We start from the raw sequence: 20,914 nt of genomic DNA on the forward strand, positions 1-20,914 counted from the left end.
AAAAGCAAAAATAATCATTGATGAAAGACTTATGCAAAAAAATAACAGGTGAGCGATTTAAGTTCTGGAGAGCCTTTTGTTTTGCTTTTGTTGCGAATTGACCAAAAATTTTTATTTACCCCCCCCCCCCCCCCTTTTTAAAAAGATATGGTCATAATCTCACTTCAAATGTCCAATTAAGTTTGAAACCATAATAACCCATTCAAATACATCATAAAAGTCTTAAAAAACAAAATGACATACATAATAATGGCTAAAAGTTAATTACCTTCATAAGCATTTTTAACAAAGTAACTTAAAGTCATAAGAAACCTCAAATTAAAAAAAAATATGCATATGTTTTTTTTTATAGCTAAATGGATAGTTTTCATTATACAACTGATGAACATATACTTTTTTCTGAGGAAAATTCTTTAAATTGTCCACATTTAGAAGTTCACTTATTTTTAATTGCTTCCTTCTGTATGCAAAGTGACCTGAGCGTAACCCTCCTCGTAAAAATCCGGTGATTGCAATACGCATGAATCTGTCATTAAAATAAACAATTATCTGATTGTACATGTGAAACACGTGCACAATACCCATGCTTTTTGTTATTTGTTTACTATAAGGTGACAATCGGTAAAAAACGGCATTTAAGGAGGTAGACCTAAGTTAAAGGAAATAACTCTTAAATCATCAGTACGTTTGTGTCAACTATTTTCAAAAATATATTCTAAGCTTCTAGGTTACATAGATTATTTTCAATCTGTTTCAGGTAAATGCTTAAAATACATTGATGAACTTGACTTTTACAAACGCTTAACTGATTTAAAGAGTTATCTCCCTGAACCAAGGTCTACCACCTTAATGAGCAGCCATATTTGTTAAATCAGACAGAGAGAAAAAAAATTGACGATTAAACGATATATTTGCGTAAAAAATGAGAAATTCGTGCATAGAGGACTAAGTTTATGATATATACATGCATTGGTTCAAGAATTGGATAAACATTATGTTTCACCACACTCGTTTCATATGACTTTAACTTCTAAAAAAATAAACCTAAATTGACAGCTAATCACTTAAAGATATCACACTATATCATTTCTTTATACATAATTTAAAAGCAGTGAAAGGGAGGTAATTCAAACCGGGTTGTGTTTAGAATTACCTCCCTTACACTGCTTTTAAATTATGTTTTGTACTTTTAAGTAATTGTCCATAAACCACGACACCCTTGTTACCCCCCCCTAATTCCTAAACAGTTAGAGCCATAACCCCCAAAGCAAATTCTAACCATCCCTTTGTGGTATAATTTCAGAGAGATCCATACACCATTCCACAGGTTATTGTGTGACTAGATCAATGCCCTTATTCTTAAACTGTTTGGACTATAACCCCAAAAATCAATTTCAACCTTCCTTTTGTGGTCATCAACCTTGTGTTCAAATTTCATAGATTTCTGTTTACTTATACTAAAGTTATAAATGTCTTCAGACGACGATGTGATACCAATATTTTTTTGCGATTGTATAAAAATTGCTGAAGTTTTCATCTCCTTATTTAAGACTGCCTCCACCAAATGTTTTGAAACCTTTCAAAATGCATATTACTACAAAATTCAGATCAAGTCCATATTTGGGAGAATCACTTTTACTGATCTTGAGTTATGTCCCTTTACAAATTTATAACTATAACCTCCAAAATCAATCCCAATCTTCCTTTTGTGGTCAGAAACCTTGTGTTTAAATTTCAAGTCGTATAAGAACATGTGTTATGGATGCCTATGAGACAACACTCCATCAGAGACCAAATGATATATGAGGTTATCAACTTTAGGTCACTGTACAGCCTTCAACATTGAGCAAAACCCATACTACATAGCAAGTAGATGCTAGTATTAGTACAACTAAAACTCACCTGCGAAATCGCGGGCATTTAGAGGTTGGTTGAAAGTATGTAAACTGTTGTAGGGAGAATTTTTGTAAAAGATTTTATGTCTGGAGAAATTCAGAAAAGGTATCAAAATTCATAGGTACTTGGAGACAGGACAATTATTTTAAGCCCTGTCCCTTTTTTCCAAAGACCGTTCATGATTTTTTTGTTTTCTTTTAATTTCCTTTAATTTCGCGTTTCTGTAAACTATGAACGTCATACATATACTATAAATAAAGTGTATTTGATATTAACTATCATTTTCAAGTTAATTCTCCATGTGATCACTGCTATATTATATAGAGAGTCTCTATCAACGCACAAATTATTGTTGTCCCCGAGTACTCTTTTTATGTGCAAGTTTAAAACCGGAAGTCTTGTATGACTTAAAAGTTGGTCAGATGAAGGAAACAATATCTGGACGCCTTTATTTTCATTTTTCTCCCAAAATAACCCAAACTGAATAGTCATACGAATAGATGACAAATGCGACTATGCATGGTACCTAAAGAACACAGAGGCATGATGATTAATTTATTGTGGAAGGAAGAGAAGCAACACACAAAATGAGGTCTTCTCATTTAAAAGTATAGATGCTATCATTTTCTAATATCTTTCTTGCCTTGGTTCTAGTTTGTCTGTAGCTTAAAGTCCTACCTAAATTTCAAAATACAAAATTTGAAATTGGCAATGAAAACTTTATTATAGAAGTCATCAATTTAAGAATCACCAGTGACAAAAGGTTGTTTTGAATTTAGTACATGCATCATATTGGGTAAAGAACATTGTGCCATCAAAATCTGTGAGAAAAAGAACATTTATTTATGATATTTGCATAACAAATCATTTCAATGACAATCAACCTTTATCTCTTTTTCATATATAAATAAATATATTTATTCCATATTGATAAAACTTTAGTAGGTTCTTCCATATGAATGGGATTTTGAATAAATAAGCATATTCACCTGCGGAAAAAGGATATTCACAGCGCATAACGTCACATGCTTTTACCTGCACTATTTTGGTAAAAAAACGATTGATGTACAATATTGGTTTTGGTTAATAATTGCCATTACATACATTTCTCTCGGAATATGGAATAAAACAATTAATGTCTTTTGTTTCGGTAAATACGTGGTTTTTATAATTGACTTTTGAAAAACTGATATTCACTTCGGCCGTTGGCCTCAGTGAATATCAGTTTTTCAAAAGTCAATAAAGCTACACATTTACCTCATCAAAAGACAGTAATTGTATAATATTATAATTGAGAGGAAAAGTATATATATATATATAATACACGAGTTGTATATATATAATACATATATACATCAGAAAAGTCAATAAAATGTTTCTTTGGATATTCTTTGCATTGCAATGACTAATCTTAATAATCAGAAAATAAAATGTAAATGTACCAAATTGTTTTCAAATATAACAAAGCAAAACTGAAAAGGAATACAGCCATACATAATGCATTTGAAAGATTATTAAAATTATGAATTGGTAATATCATCACTAATCCCCTGTAGATATGCTCCTTATTTTAGAAAAATCAAAAATATATACATATTTAAACAATACTTTTCATTGCAAAGTTGTGGAATATTCATACCACAGTCTGAGTGTAACAATCGAGAAATATAAGAATTATTGCCAATAAATTAAGAAATATTTTGATACAGTGGAACTACTGTCATTTCAAAATTTCTAATAGTCAGCGTGGGGTAAATCACAAATGGGTGGGATAAAAATTGAAATGACACTAAGGTTATAATTTGTGACAATTAGAATTAAGGTTTAGATTATTTTACCAGAAACATTCTTTTTCTTTTCATTGTTTGCATCAATGAATACAAAACTCCTTCCCAAAACTCTGGTAGTAATCTGCATAGTATGACACCAAAAACACAGAGCGAGAATGGTACACAAATTTGTTTATAATCTATTGAAGTTTTTTACCTCAATACTTTTAACAACTTAATATAGTGGCAGTGAAACATTGGTAGAATGATACAAAGACTGTGACCAATCTTGACAATGTTAAATAATTAACAAACATAGTTATATTCTGTTTGTATGCTGTATAACAGCCTAGTGTTTCTTCATATTTGAAGTAAACATTTGTGTATCTTGACTTTGTCACATTTTAAGTAGACATATAAAGAGTTTATTTAATGCATGGCGATATCTTTTGTTTCATGGATTAAGAATTTGTGTTTTTCAACAATATTTTGTGCACATAAATATTCAAAGAAACTAGTTTAACAGTTAACACATCAAACAAAGTATTTTTAAAACTTTAGTTTGTTTTTAAACAAGAGTGCACACACTGAAATGTCTTGCCTTCTTTACTAATCATTGATATTATGTTGATAGTCCTAAATATAAAGCTTTATTACAACTGTCACATAAACTTAACATAAACCAAGACAAGAGGCTGTCACAACCACAGCAAACTGGATTTATTTACATTTATTTGTGTCCTGCCAATATCACAAAAACCATAACTAATAAACCATAACTAATGAACGGTGTAGGTGAAAATTGTCAATATCAAATTTGACCTCAATTTTGTCATCAGTATCAACATATTAAAATTTGAAATGCTTAGGTTGATTGGTTCATGCGTAAATGCAACAACATGAATGGAAACGCCATTTTTCGATTTTTCAAGAACCATAACTCCTGAACAGTAAAAGTCAAAATCGACATTATTGAACTTGACCTCCATTTTGTCATCAGTAACAACATATTAAAATTTGAAAAGCTTCGGTTGAACAGTTCATGCGTAAATGCACGGACACGACTGGAATAGTCATGTTTCAATCTTTAAGAACCATAACTCCTGAACGGTAAAGGTCAAAATCGTCATCATTGAACTTGACCTCCATTTTGTCATCAGTAACAACATATTAAAATTTGGGAAGCTTTGGTTGAACAGTTCATGCGTAAATGCACGGACACAACTGGAAATGCCATTTTTCAATCTTCCAAGAACCATAACTTCTGAACGGTAAAAGTCAAAATCGTCATTATTGAACTTGACCTTCATTTTGTTGTCAGTAACAACATATTAAAATTTAAAAAGCTTTGGTTGAACGGTTCATGAGTAAATGCACGGACAACATTTGGTTGCCACCCGACTGACCGCCCGCCCGCCGTACATCCCAAAATCAATAACCGACATTTTTGTCAAAAAAATCTGGTTAAAAACTAAACATTGACCTTTGAACCATAAAAATGATGTCAAGGTCAGATGAACCATGCCAGGCAGGTATGTACAGCTAACAATTCTTCCATACAACAAATTTAGTTGACCTTTTGCTTAAAGTTTAAGAAAAACAGACCAAAACACAACCAGGTGCACCACAGGGCGCAGCTTTATACAACCTCAGAAGTCCAACCCTGAACAGTTTGGGCAAGTATGGACACAACATTCAAGCTTGATACAGCTCTGAATTTGGATTGTGATCAAATTTTTGACATAATATGAGTTTCTGACACAAAACAAATGTTAAGATCTTACAAATCTATTTCGCAATTTTGTGTGATTTAAGATTTCTTCTTTTAACTTTAAAAAAATTTGGAATTTGAGAAATTTGAAGAAAAAAAAATACTTTAGTAGTATTGAACCTTCTTGTAAAATTTTATAGAGATCCATTCACTTAAACACAAGTTATTGTCTGTAAACTAGAAAAATGCTTCTTTTTGGCCCCTTCTTCCTACATATTCATAAAATTAAGCCAAACTAAATCCCAGCCTTCCCTGTGTTATATGGAAACTTGCAGTACAATGTCAGAGAGATCCATACAGTTACACACAAGTTATTGTCTTGAAACTAGAAAAATGCTTGTTTTTGGCCCCTTTTAGGCCCTTAATTCCTAAACTGTTTGCCCAATAAGCCTTTAAAATAACCTTCTACTTATGGTATTAAACATTGTGGTACAATTTCAGAACAATTGAAATACAAATACACAACTTTTTGTCCTGAAACTAGATAAATGCTGTTTTTGGTCCCTTTTGGGCCCCTTATTCCTAAACCTTTGGGACCATATCCCCCATAATCAATCCCAAGCTTCCTATTGTGGTTATAAACATTGTATTAAAATTTTATTGATTTCTTTTTACCTATTCAAAAGTTATTATCCAGAAACAACCCACCTTTGGACGACGACGTGATACCAATATACGACCAAACATTTTTTATAATTTTTGCGGTCGTATAAAAACTTAACACTGAGCAATGAACCGTGAAAATGAGATCAAGGTCAAATAAAACCTGTGTGACTGACATATAGATCATAAAATATTTCCATGCACCAAATACTGTAAACCAACTTATTTTTCGCGGATACTTTATTTCGCGTTTAGCCCTTTCTAGTCCATTTCACGACTCTCAAATTTACTTATTTATAATCAAAGTTTTACATATTGGCGACGATTTATACTCGCGATATTTTTCTTCTCGTGAAAGTCGCAAAAATAAATCGCTCGCAAAACTAAGTTGGTTTACAGTATAGTTGACCTATTGCATATAGTATTTGAAAAAAAAGACTAAAACTCAAAAACTTAAGTTTGACCACTGAACCATGAAAATGAGGTCAAGGTCAGATGACACCTGCTAGCTAGTCATGTACACCTTACAATCATGCATACAGTATAAGAAAAACAGACCAAAACACAAAAACTTAACTGGTCAGATGAACACCTTACAGTGCTTCCATACACCGAATATACTAGATCTATTGCTTATAGTATCTGAGATATGGACTTGACAACCAAAACTTAACCTTGTTCACTGATCCATGAAGTGGTCGAGGTCACTGTCAAATGAAAATTATCAGATGGGCATGAGGACCTAACAAGGTACGCACATACCAAATATAGTTATCCTATTACTTATAATAAGAGAGAATTTAACATTACAAAAAATTTTAACTTTTTTTTCAAGTAGTCACTGAACCATGAAAATGAGGTCAAGGACATTGGACATGTGACTGATAGAAACTTCGTAACATGAGGCATCCATAAACAAAGTATGAAGCATCCAGGTCTTCCACCTTCTAAAATATAAAGCTTTTAAGAAGTTAGCTAAAATTGCCGCCGCAGCCACCGGATCACTATCGCTATGTCCAGATTTCGACAAGAATTGAAGCATTAAGTATCAAAATTTCAAATGTTCACTTACTAAACCTTTTCCTAGTACTGATTGTTGTTGTTGCGATACTTGACCCAAACAGGAAGTTGTCTTAATGTTTTTTTCAGGGATGGACTTTAAAGCGATATGGTGTATTTAATAGCAATTGATTCAAGTTTGCTTTATTTAAGAATTCTAAGTGAAGCAAATGCTTCTTATATCACTTTTTCAATGATAAAAATCTGAGTAGATATGAACATATATCTATATTTCCCAATGAAAACTAAAGTGAAAGAAATAAAAACACAGACATTTGTGACTTATTATAACACTTCCCTCAAGTTCAAATGGTTCATTTATATACATAAGATTTAGATACAAAGTTCTATTGATATGACATTATGGAGGTGAGGGTATACGATCTGGTGGTTTATAGTCCATTATAACTCGGTTAGCTTGACGTAAATACTGCTGTTGTTTGTAGTAAATCTTTAGTACACCTTTGATTGCTATGAATCCAATACCACCCTGAAGAAGAAAAAAACAACATTTTCACACATATTTTACTTATGCATCGAGACTGCTAATGAATAACATTTTTAGTTTGTTTTTTTCTTCGTTCGTTTTTATAAGGTTACTCACGGGCAAATGGTACTTTTTGGAAGTGTTAAAGCACTGTTTCATGAGTGATACAAGCAGATCATTAAATGACAAATAGGTGACAGATGTCCGTTTCAGACTTTGAACTCTATTTTCTTTTATGTAGCATAGCTGATGGACTGTATATCACTTTTAGTAGTTGTCTTAATTTTTTTCTGTCAAAAATCTAAGTATATGTCTACTCAAGCCTGTGCAATATCTATGTACAAAACAACTCATTTAACTGATTTGTGCTTGGTTCATTCAAATGTGTAATTGTATCTCTAGATCATACCTGATAATGTAAGATAAAAACATAATATTCTAAGGGTAAAAAGATTTTTTTCAAAAAGACCTAAGCACAGTGATACTGATGGTGTGAAATATGAAAATAAAGGAAAATAAGACACAGCAAACTCATTTTATCACTAATTAGACAGGAACCATTGCTTTCAATGGACAGACAAATTAAGTGAGGTCTTCAGTATTCGACCATACTTAAGATTTGAATAAAATTTTGTATGCATAAAGGATTTATAAAACTGCTTCTGAATATTGAAAAAATTATATTAAGAGACGAATATTTAAATCTAATTAATGGTCTCAAGGGGCATTCACATTTGACATGACAATTATAACACCAATAATTTGTGATTAAAACAATTAAATTACAAACATTAAAATCTAGATGATATATATGAAGCATTAATATTTCAACATTGTGACACTCTTTCTGTGAAAAATTGCACTTTTTCATGTTTTGTTTGTATATATACTAAAACTTAGCAATTCAAACAAAAATTGAATCCCATGACACTCACATTTTGTGATATTGAAATGAAAAAAATCATTGCAATAGCATATCATATTTTAAAATAAAATTCTGTGAATTTTTTTTATTTTCTGTTGCTTTTTTGTGCATTCTATACATTTATACACACATTTTATTTGTTGTATAAAATTCTTAATGCTGCTTGTATCTATTTTGGTTTAATTAAATTGCAGCTGAAAAATTTCTTAATGCATACAAAATTTCATAAAAATACAAAATACTGCCCGTTGATATAAACAATGCCCTCCCGAAATATATTCCATTATTTATCAAGACCTACCAACAGAGTTCTTTGAAAGTTAGATCTGACAGTTCCAAACATGACTTTGCCTGCAATAGTAGCAATAGTTGGCATGATCAGAGCACCACACATCACTCGAAGAATAGAAATAGGGTCAGATAAAGGAGCTGTTTCTGCAGGTATTCTGGAATTTCTAAACGCTGAAATATAAAAATATCTATAATCAATGCAATTGGATGTTCTTATGTATAATAAGACATTTATTAATAACAAATAAGAAATGCAGATTTTTTTTTTAAATGTTAAAATAGCCAAATAAAGTATGAAGTTAAAGATCATTGAGGACCAAAAGGTGTGTGTTGTAATCTTATTATAATGACTAAAACTATGTGATTATTTTCCTTCAATTCACATGATTTTGCTTTTCTCCTGAGTAATCCTTATAAAATATGCCATCTTTTACAATCTATAGCTTGAACACAAGATTAAGTGACTTATGATTTATATAAATATCATATTTTTGGAACTTCAATTCTGAATAGTATGAACAAATTTAGTAAATTTTTTTTACATCCCCACACTTTCTTAAACCGAATAAAAGAATCTTGTTTAATACTACATTTGTTCTAATAAAAATTTCAAATTCTGTCTATGACTTTTCTGCATGGAATCTTATAATGAATCCAGAGCTTTGCAAAATTTCATGATATATGCATGAGTTATCTCTCTTTGAACCATATTAATACTCTTATCTTGATGCTTATATTTTAAGAGTATTTCAGGAATCTTTTAAATCAAGCTGGAAGATTTTAAAGCTGGAGTAGATGTTTGTTCAGGTCTGTTCCAGCTGTTTAAATCTTCTCAGAAACAAATATCTATAAATAATTGTAAATAGACAAAGAAACATAAAACAATGGTATATTAAATATCCTCAAGAACACAAATTTCTTTTTTAAGACCTTCAGAGTACAATGCTTCTAGGAATCATTGCCTAGTACTATTTATCACGTTTATATTGCAACTACATACCAAACAGTAATGGTTTATGATAAATCATTACTGTAACACTCAAATGTACCTATGATTACTAAAGAATTAACATAAAAGTGATTGGTTCATTATACAAACATATCATCCATGCTTTAAGAAATTTTTCTTATCCCTACAACTAACAACATCATTCATTCTCCTTAATTTATTTTCATAAAAGAATGCATCAAATGCTAAATTTTTCCTTTGCAAAAAACAAACAAAAAGCATAATACCAATGTCCTTTCTAATGGCATATGGCCAGCAGACATGGTCTGAAGGAGTTACATGTTAACTATATTTGATCAGCAATTTGCCTTAATCTACTGGTACATATTAACTGAGCCAGTGATGTGTGATGCATAGTATAATGTTATATAATATCCAACCCTCCATTGTTTTGTACTGACCCAGTCCTGTAATGATCAATACCATTTGAAAGTAATTACAGGGTAATTATATCTAGATAACCGTCAAATAGTTATCATCAAATAATTACAAACTCAACTCTGATTGTTATAAGACCATTAATTTCATATCAACCAAATCAATTCATGAATCTAAAATCTAATTTTAAATAAAAAATGTATTGTCTTGTGAAAGTTATATAAAGTTCTATTATGACAAGTCAGAATTTAACAAATAGTTCACTCTACCCAAAGTCGATGATACTTTGTACGTTGTTTTTGTTTACTTTTTCCACAAAATTTATCAACAATACATCTTCTGTACATTCAAAGGTTAAAAAAAACCACTAGAAATCCAAGCATGTTAATAAGAGGACAAAAAATATACATTACTTTGCCAATTCATAAAACACATTAAAAAGATAATCTTTATAAACTGGGCCAGTGCACTTAACTTATCAATTAGCCATTTCATTTTCCCCCTGCTACCTAAATATTGCATTGTAGCAAACTGTTATTGAACTTGGTCTTAAAATGAAAAGTTGATTATGCATCTAGAGGCAAAGCATTGTACTAAACTTTCATCAGTGTAGATTTCATATCAAAGTGAACAATTTCTGTTTTTATTCGTTTAATAATGCAGAAAATGATTGTATTTCAAGTAGTTTTATATGACAAGTTGTTGAACAATCGACAAATTAAGTAATTCTTCAAACGGCAATGGACCAAGATGCAATACAAAACTCGATACTGACATCAATTTATATGGAAATGACTTACAGGGAAAAAATTTATAATATTGATAATAAGGTTAATAACAATAGTTGCAAACAATTGAAGCTTTGATTATATTCATTGGCAATACAAATCTATAAAGGGTATAAGGTAATTAAACTGTTGGATACTTTCATCACAAAATGTTTCTGTTCAAAATAACTTAACAACAATATATGCATACTCTGCATATACAATTTCCTGTTGTCTGAGTTCTCAACAAATTTCCTGTTATTCAATTGTGTGATTTGAACATTTGTTTTAAACAAAATGATAAATAAGCAAATACATGTAATTTTTTTGAATTTCCAAACATGCTTGGTTTGCATGTAAAATATTTGTTAAATTGAGCTCAATGCCTCTGGATTAGAATGCTTATCATAAAGATTGCTATTAAGTACAAACTGACCATTATTGATATTTTCTACTGTTTTCTCTGTTTTATTCAATAACAAAATATTAATTTTTTTTGTCATCTTTAAAAAAAAATATACCGTATTCAAAAATAAATCACCAGACTTTATAATTTAAGTGTCAATGCTAGACCATTTAATACATAAAACAAAATAATTTGCATTTATTATTAATAATCCTATTTGTTACATCAATAAAGACAGATCTAATGCTATAAAATCAAGCCAAGAGAATAAGATATCCCTAGGCGACAGTCTGTCAGTAAGTAAAGGCTAGGCTACTCTTCTAAGAAAATACACAAAGGAATCATGAAGTGAAAGTTTGATGTTTTGTCATTTTTTACTTTATAGAGTAAAGCAACAGTGGTTTAGCAAGTCCATAGTTCAGCCTAATTTCCCCTGTGAAAATGACTTGTACGCTGAACCACTGTATAGATAATCAATAAAACTCTGTTTAAATATCGTTAACAATTGCCTCGTATTGCACTATGATGCTAAATATTGACGTTACATCAATATCCTATTTACAATAGAACAATTATCTCATATTTGATAGATTCTGTCTATTTGGAGAAGACCTCGACTCTAACCAATAATAGCTTATCTTCAGTAAATGCTTCCTAGTGAAAACAAAGGGAGTTAATCCATAAAGCTTCAGAATGTTTGATTGCTTTTATCATAAACTGAAGATCTGCGAGTGGGTGTTGATGAATGGTTAAAATATTAATCTGCGTTAATATGACATTTCTGACGCCAAATAAAATTTGTATCAACCGTTTCAAGCAGTTATACAAAAATTAAAAGCATCCCTCCTTACTATCACGATATAGTGGTTAACAATCCAAAACATTTTGTATGGTGAAGAATTGTTGACAAACGAAATTATAATCTATACATTAATATTTAATTTAAAAAAAAAATTCTTTGAAAGCTTGCCTTTGATCAAATCTGGGTGTAAGTGAGAGCCTCCCCTTTTACCTAATAGCTTTGATTCATATTTTCATTCAACTTAACTTTAATGTTAATGTATTCGTGTAATAAAGGCATTAAAATATCAACAAAGGGTTCTTTGATATAGCATTATTTACTATTGAATCAATGTACCAGTAGTAGCTTTTTTGTCATCTGCAATACCAATATTTTTTAATAAAGTGCTTTTAAACAGAATAATTTGACTAAGGTTAGAATAGGAGGTTAGGGTGTTAAAAAAAAAAGGTTAACCCCATCATATGATGATTTTGTGGAATAACCTTGATGGTTGTCACTATTATGTTAAGAATTGCTGTCAGTTGTTTTCTCTATTAATTTTTGTCATAGCTGAGGGTGTGGATGGACTTTACCAGTGGCGGATCCAGAAATTTTCATAAGTGGGGGCCCACTGACAGCCTAAGAGGGGGCCTGCTCCAGTCATGCTTCTGCGATTCCCTATATAATCAACCAAATTTTTCCCTGAAAAGGGGGGGGGGGGGGGGCAGTTAGCATCTATTTATTTGACCGAGATCACCAAACGAAACGAATAAATAAACATTAGACATCAAAATTGAGATGGTTTTCAACAGAATTAACCATAAAAATGTGTGTATGCCACTTAAATCAAATTCTGCAATAACATCTTCCCTGGAACTATTGTTCTGATATACAAGGTAGTTGTGGCCTGGTGGGTGTAGTAAACAAATTATGTTAACATTAAAAACACTTGTTACCAAATGTTTTCAAATACAATGCTGCCAATCTAATTCAAGTCAATTAATTCCCTTGTAACTAATGACATTTGAAAATTTAACTGCAAATTTATTTTTTTTCAATTTATTTGAAACAGAACAAGGAACTAGAACTACATTAAAGTACTGTAATCCTCCAAGTCTGATGAGGAAATATATAGTAATAACAATTTAAGGACCTTCACTTGACATGCCAAGCAACAATTCATTCTTTCTACACCAGGATTCAGTTACAGTTAATAATTCAAGTCAATCATTTCAGTTCTAATTTACTGATCATTTTTACACTGTAATCAAATGAATTTATATCAAGTGTTACAGTTAAATGTATCTGGCCCTTGGTTTTTGTCTGAATCTGAAGAATTGTATAATGTGACAAAATTCAACTAAGTTTAATGACAGATCTCAAATTTATTACTTTTTCTCAGTATTTTGAAAATAAAATATGAATACCTTTTCTTTATAGCTGTTCTTCATCTCGAGAAACCCTGCCACATATACAATTTTGTAAATGTGCTTGTCCCATAATAACAATAATATTTTGTCTGTGTGGAATTTATGCTATTTCCCGAATCCTGACACTTGTTGAAGACTGAATGGTGCTCACTTAATATCTTATTTTGAGGTAAACTTGTGTTGGGGAGTTACTGTCTCATTGAATTTACCCACATCTCCAATTCCTATTTAGTATAATTTAATCAGAAATTCCAATCATTTGTAAATAGTGCTATGGAGTGAATATATTAAAAGGTGATTTACAGCATACACAATACCAGTCTGGCTAGGTGTTCACGAAGACTTCAATACTATTTCATTTTTCATTTCAAAAATGTAAGGTGTTGAGAAATAAGTTGTTCTGATGTAACTAATGTAAAAGTATGGTCCAGTTACCGGAATCAAGCTGTTTCACCTGTACTGTATTGATTTTTGTAATTGGCTCTTGTTAAAATTTAATACAACCCAACAATTGAAAGAGAATGGTTAAAGCTGTGGTATATCAACATCTGGTAAAGGAAGATAATCTGAAGCCATTGTATAGACATTTGTCTTTTGTTAAAGACTGTTCACTTCTTTTATGTGAAATAGAAATTCATTTTTTTAAAAGCCAAATGTTGCTTCATCTTTCATGTTTTTGGAGTGGTTCAGCTCACAAAAACTGAGCAAATTCAATACACTAGCCGTAATACTAAACGTTCTAAAACATATATAGAGCTTTGTTAAGGGCATTTTTGACAAAACTTGAATGGTGTACCCGTCCAAAATCAACCCATCCTTTTTAAAAGGTATATATGAAATAAACCATTAGTTATAAAAAGAAATTAAAAAAAATACACACAGCCTTGGATTAAAACCGTTTTCTAGAAGTAAAATTAAAAACATTCTCTAGAGGTAAACAAACTTCACAGTTAATTCTGTTATTTATAATAAAGCTTTGACATTTGGATTGGGGTAATCATACACTTTAATGGATAGTGTCTAGTAGTAAAGAACTCAGTCAACAGGACATATTGTTAACCTAATCACAATTAATTATCAGATAATCAACTCTAGAGAGACCTGTAGCAATTGTTCTCCATACACCATAGAAATTCATCAATATTGTTTAATACCATCCCAGAATCGTAAAAAAATATGTAAAAAGTCCCTATAAGTACCAATAGCGTTAAATATTCATTCCCGACTTTCAATTCCTTTGTCAAGCAATTGATCAACAAGGAGGAAAATCCAACTAACAGCTATTACTAGTGACATTATATATAAACTGCCGTTTATGTCATAGATGTAAACAATGAAGCATGTTTAAAGTTAGTTACAGATTTGATTATATCACAGACCATGAATGGTTAATCTAAAAGAATCTTATTGATTCTTGTGAAAACAATAAAACAGTTTTCCTTGAAAAGTGAACATGTTGTATACTGTTAGAGGCTGGTCTAGTAATCGAGAAAAAAAGGGAGAATTCTTGGTTGACCTTATAGAACTAAGTTGTGAACCTATACCAGTTCTAAATCATGAACTTCATCAGTTGTTTAATATCCCATCTTGTTGTTGTTGGTGGTTTTTTTTACATTTGAACTATCCTTTTGACATTTCTATTGAAAGAAGATATCTTATAAGTTTAATAGACTTGTTGTTAGAGTTTTTTGTATTGTTATTTTGGTGACAGAAAAACTAATTTGCAGCTAAACATATGGAGTTGTCTCATTGTCAAGCAATCCATATCTCTTTATTTTAATATATGAACACTGGAATATAACTTGTGTCTATCTTATGCATGTACTGTAAATTCAGAAATATCTAAATTTTGTCAATAATGTGAGAGAGTTGTTATGATTATTACATTATCTAAGTTGTTTCTGTACGACAGATGTAAGTACAGTGGTTGATTTTAAGAGTTAGCTGTCAGTAACATTAATAAAGTCTTATAAAGTAGGGTTTTGTTATCTATCAGGTGCGTAGCAACCCATAAGCAAAAACGCAGTTGCGTACACATCGAAAATTTCACAAAAATAAAAATATGGTAAATCTAGTAAGACTATAACCATGATAACTAAAGTAATGAAGTTAATAAAAAAAAAATATATACAAATATGTTAATGATCTGACGCTTTGTAGCTATATTCTTCTGAAAACTAGTCTTCCCTTTTCATTTACGAAACCAGCATTGTGATTCTGTTGCTGATGCAAACAATTTAAAATGGGTGAGTCCTCCGGGTGTCAAAACACCATTGTCATGTCTTTTATGCCTCCCTACCCTGACATGCATCTTTTCTGAAGATTTCAAAATAACTGATGAAATAAAATATGACATTCTTAAGAGACCATGGACATCAACTCATTTTTATGAAACTGAAAATGTAGAATGTATCTACCTTTCGTCGATCATTTGATAGCAAAGTTGAGCGGCCCCCAGACCCCCTGCCGTATGAATTCCTTCTCTGGCATTGCGTACACATCAAAATTGCCTAGCTGTCTATAGTACCAATTCTATAAGTGCTATTCCTGGGTAAGTTTGTATTGTATGTTTTTGTGTCATTTTCTTCCTCAAACTGGAAGAATATAACTACCGTCATTTGCTTGCTTAAAGCTTGTAAGAGAGTGCTTATGTTGACCCCTGTATGAATGTAGGTTAAAAATAGAAGTCCTGTAAAATGTATTTTCTATAGTCCTCAAATAGAAGTCCTGTAAAATATATTTTCTATAGTCCTCAAATAGTTGTCCTGTATAATATATCTACATTCGACCTAAAATAGAAGTCCTGTAAACTATATCTTAATCTGACATGTTTTACAAAACAGCACTATCTATTAAAGAGTTTGGTCCTATTTGGTAGACTAGCTGTGATAGAAAAAATTCAAATTACTTTCAAATAATGAAACTATCCTTTATCAGCATCTAGCTGTATAGTTCTACAACACATACATTTCCATTTCAGCAAGTCTGTGTGATTCCTAATTCAAATCTAATAATGTTGTTGAAATTTCACTTTAAATCTTCACAACAGTGATTTACTACCCACTTAATTGCAGAAAACATGCTAAAATCACTAATGCAATAAAGTGAGAAAAAAAAAATCAAAGGTTTTATATTAATTACATGCTTTCAATTTACAATGATACCTGGATAACAAACAGCATATTATTCAGGGATGATTCCAGGTGTTTTCAAATGGGTCCCTTGAATATCAAATTGGGAATTTTTATTCTAATTGGGAATATTTTAAGCATAAAATCTAAGACAAAAATAACATTATTATCCTGTTAAAACGGAAAATGTATATTATTAAGTTTAACTTGTACACTGATGTTCATGTAAGTTGTAACATTTTGAATAATTCTGGATGGGCTACTGTTATTACATGAATATCATTGAACATAATGCACAAGTCTATCATCTTAGCTATACTTACCTAGGCCTATTACAAAAACATATTTCAGCTAACATAAACCAGGTGCTCCGCAGGGCGCAGCTTTATACGACCGCAGAGGTCGAACCCTGAATAGTTGGGGCAAGTATGGACAAAACATTCAAGCGTGATACAGCTCTGAATTTGGATTGTGATCAAATTTTTGACATTACATGGGTTTTTTTACACAAAACAAATGTCAAGATTTTACAAATCAATCAAAGATTTCTTCTTCAAACTTTTTAAATCTAAAATTAAATAGTTGACACAGCATAGGTTTCTGACACAGAATGAATGTGGTCTAATGAACTTAAAAGTTTTTTTTTGCCTTTGAGCAATTCACTATGCTGTTGAATATTAATCCTCTCAAAAAAATGTTTGAAGAAATTTTCTTTTTATTTATGAAATCTGAAATGAGAAAAATTTAACCCCCCCCCTTTTTTTTCACATCCCCGTTTCCCTTTTTCCAAAACTGATATCAATTCAAATTTCTAATGGAGTTTGCAACAATAACTACTCTTTTAAATACATCATAAAATATTAAAATGTAAAATAAAGTGCTTGTTATCACTGAATGGTAAAGATTGGTTGGTAGTAAAAGTGAATATACATTGTTTATTGTATAAAACAATAAAAAAAACTTCATCAGCAACATTTTATATTGGCAAATTTCCAATGAAGTTATTTACATAAAGTTATTGGCAAATAAAAATAGAAAATGACATCATAGTCATGTCTGGCAAATGTCCAACATACATTATCTAAAAACATTTTAGATAAGATAAGGAAAAAAAGCTTCATCAGCAACATTTTATATTGGCAAATTTCCAATGAAGTTATTTACATAAAGTTATTGGCAAATAAAAATAGAAAATGACATCATAGTCATGTCTGGCAAATTTCCAACATATATTATCAACTACTATTCTATACAAAGAAAGATAACTCCAATTGAAAATTAATTGCTATTGCACAATATTGTGCAATTAGATATTTCTTGCTATTGTGCAATACTGTGCAATTGAAAATTTCTTGCTATTGCACAAATAATCAAAAATCAAAGTACATCAGTGTTCTCCCCAGGCCATTTTAGCGTCGCGGTACCGTGACGCTATAATTTCTTCCCGCGACGCTATAATAATTACCGCGATGCTATAATTATTTTGAGGATGTTATTTTCCTCGTTTCTATAATGCAAAGCCATGTCCTAAATTTTGAACTTTCATCTTATAATCATAAAAAAATAAATCACCTTTGACCCTTCAAGTCGGACAATAGACAATTAAGAGTGATCAAATAGGTGTTAATTGCCCTTTGGGGATAACTGTTTGGATAGGAATACCCCAAGCTGTCACTTGTGACATGATAAATACCACGTGGTTTGCAAAATATTACAGTAGTAATTACTTTCTTTCTCTTCCTATCACTTTTTGTAAATCGAGAGTGAAAAGTTTGATTATGAGCTAAATAAGTTTTGGTCTTTCTTTGAAAATGATCATAATTGGCTTTAGTTTATGTTTCATCCATTTAATGCATTAAAAACGCCATATTCATTCCAAATCTCTTGTCAAACATTGTTTATTTTCGTATTTTTCATTGCTTTCGGCTGCCATTTAATATTTGAGTGTAAACTACTGGTCGAAATGACAAAAATCCGTATTTTCCGCTAATAATTACATTTGCACAAATGGCACAGTAGACAGAAAACAATGATACCTAAAGAGAAAACTTAGCATTAAAAGACTTTTTGTTGGATAACTTTGATAAGAATATATATCATTTTTATAAAAAGAAACAACTGGGACTGATTCATTGAATACCATGAACCAATATATTTCATAGACATGATAAAGATTTTTTTTAACTGGGTAGGTAGGGTAACTGGAACCACACATATATTTTTTCTTTGGCTTAAGAGGAAAAAATAATTCTTGAACTATAAATGAATATAGAAAACATAAACTGAGAATACTGTTATCATGGTTATAGTTTAATTGTATTCTCAGTCATGAATTCAACAATATTGACACAAAGAATAGGGTTGAAAAGAATATTTTATTCACCAAATAAGGACCTATAGCATACAAAAAATATAATACATTTTGTAATAAGCAATAACACATATATATCATAATGGAAATAGAGCATTGTCGCGACGCGACAAATTACATTGAAAAAAATACATTTTTTTACGCCAAATGTGATGCTATCCAAAATTTCTGGGGAGAACACTGTACATGTTTAGATAAAGCATATCAAATAAGCCCAAGAATTTAATTTTTGTTAAAATCAAACTTAGTTTAATTTTGGACCCTTTGGACCTTAATGTAGACCAATTTGAAAACTGGACCAAATTTAAGAATCTACATACACAGTTAAATTTGGCATATCAAAGAACCCATTTATTCAATTTTTGATGAAATCAAACAAAGTTTAATTTTGGACCCCCATTTGGACCAACTTGAAAACTAGGCCAATAATTAACCAGATGCTCCGCAGGGCGTAGCTTTATACGACCACAGAGGTTGAACCCTGAACGGTTAGGGCAAGTATGGACACAACATTCAAGCTGGATTCAGCTCTAAATTTGGATTGTGATTAAATAGTTGACACAGCATAGGTTTCTGACACAGAATGAATGTGTTCTAATGAACTTAAAATTTTTGTTTCTCTTAGAGCAATTCACTATGCTGTTGAATATTAATCCTCTCAAAAAAATGTTTGAAGAAATTTTCTTTTTTATTTATGAAATTTCAAATGAGAAAAATTGAACCCAATTTTTTTAATCACATCCCCCTTTCCCTTATTCCAAAACTAATCTCAATTAAAATTTCTAATGGAGTTTGCAACAATAACTACTCATTTAAATACATCATAAAATATTAAGATGTAAAAAAACTGCTTGTTATCACTGAATGGTAAAGATTATTTTAATTTATCAGTTGGTAGTAAAAAGTGAATATACATTGTATATTGTATATAACAAAGATTTAAGTTGATTCTGGACAAAGAAAGATAACTCCAATTAAAAAAAAATCTTGCTATTGCACAATATTTTGCAATTAGATATTTCTTGCTTACTATTCTGGACAAAGAAAGATAACTCTAATTAAAAAAAAAATTGCTATTTCACAATACTGTGCAATTAGATATTTCTTGCCATTGCGCAATACTGTGCAATTGAAAAGACTTGCTATTGCACAATACTTAATATAATAATTTTAGATCCTGATTTGGACCAACTTGAAAACTGGGCCCATAATAAAAAATCTAAGTACATTTTTGGATTCAGCATATCAAAGAACTTCAAGATTTCAATTTTTGTTAAAATCAGACTAAAGTTTAATTTTGGACCCTTTGGACTTTAGTGTAGACCAATTTGAAAACAGGACCAAAAATGAAGAATCTACATACACAGTTAGATTTGGTATATCAAAGAACCCCATTTATTCAATTTTTGATGAAATCAAACAAAGTTTAATTTTGGACCCCGATTTGGACCAACTTGAAAACTGGGCCAATAATCAAGAATCTAAGTACATTTTTAGATTCAGCATATCAAAGAACCTAACTGATTCATTTTTTGTCAAAATCAAACTAAGTTTAATTTTGGACCCTTTGGACCTTAATGTAGACCAATTTGAAAACGGGACCAAAAGTTAAGAATCTACATACACAGTCATGACAGTTAAGATTCAGCATATCAAAGAACCCCAATTATTCAATTTTGATGAAATCAAACAAAAGTTTAATTTTGGACCCTTTGGGCCCCTTATTATGTTGGGACCAAAACTCCCAAAATCAAACCCAACCTTTCTTTTATGGTCATAAACCTTGTGTTTAAATTTCATAGATTTCTATTTACTTATACTAACGTTATGGTGCGAAAAC

General features: G+C 30.8%; 1 protein-coding gene across 1 annotated transcript in view; it reads right to left on the reverse strand.

Moving 5' to 3' along the window:
* Positions 1-2,601: 2,601 nt before the first annotated feature.
* LOC139521917 (E3 ubiquitin-protein ligase MARCHF5-like) overlaps positions 2,602-20,914 on the reverse strand; it is a 47,223-nt gene continuing 28,910 nt past the window's right edge. The window contains exons 5-9 of the mRNA XM_071315648.1: positions 8,812-8,972; positions 6,568-7,588; positions 5,138-5,420; positions 3,223-4,360; positions 2,602-2,832 (exon numbers count right to left, since the gene is read on the reverse strand). Of these exons, the coding sequence (XP_071171749.1) occupies positions 7,460-7,588; positions 8,812-8,972 (290 nt within the window). The 3' untranslated portion in view covers positions 2,602-2,832; positions 3,223-4,360; positions 5,138-5,420; positions 6,568-7,459. The remainder of the gene's footprint in view (positions 2,833-3,222; positions 4,361-5,137; positions 5,421-6,567; positions 7,589-8,811; positions 8,973-20,914) is intronic.

This window comes from Mytilus edulis, chromosome 4 (genome assembly GCF_963676685.1).
Source record: "Mytilus edulis chromosome 4, xbMytEdul2.2, whole genome shotgun sequence".
NCBI classification, from domain to species: Eukaryota; Metazoa; Mollusca; class Bivalvia; order Mytilida; family Mytilidae; genus Mytilus; species Mytilus edulis.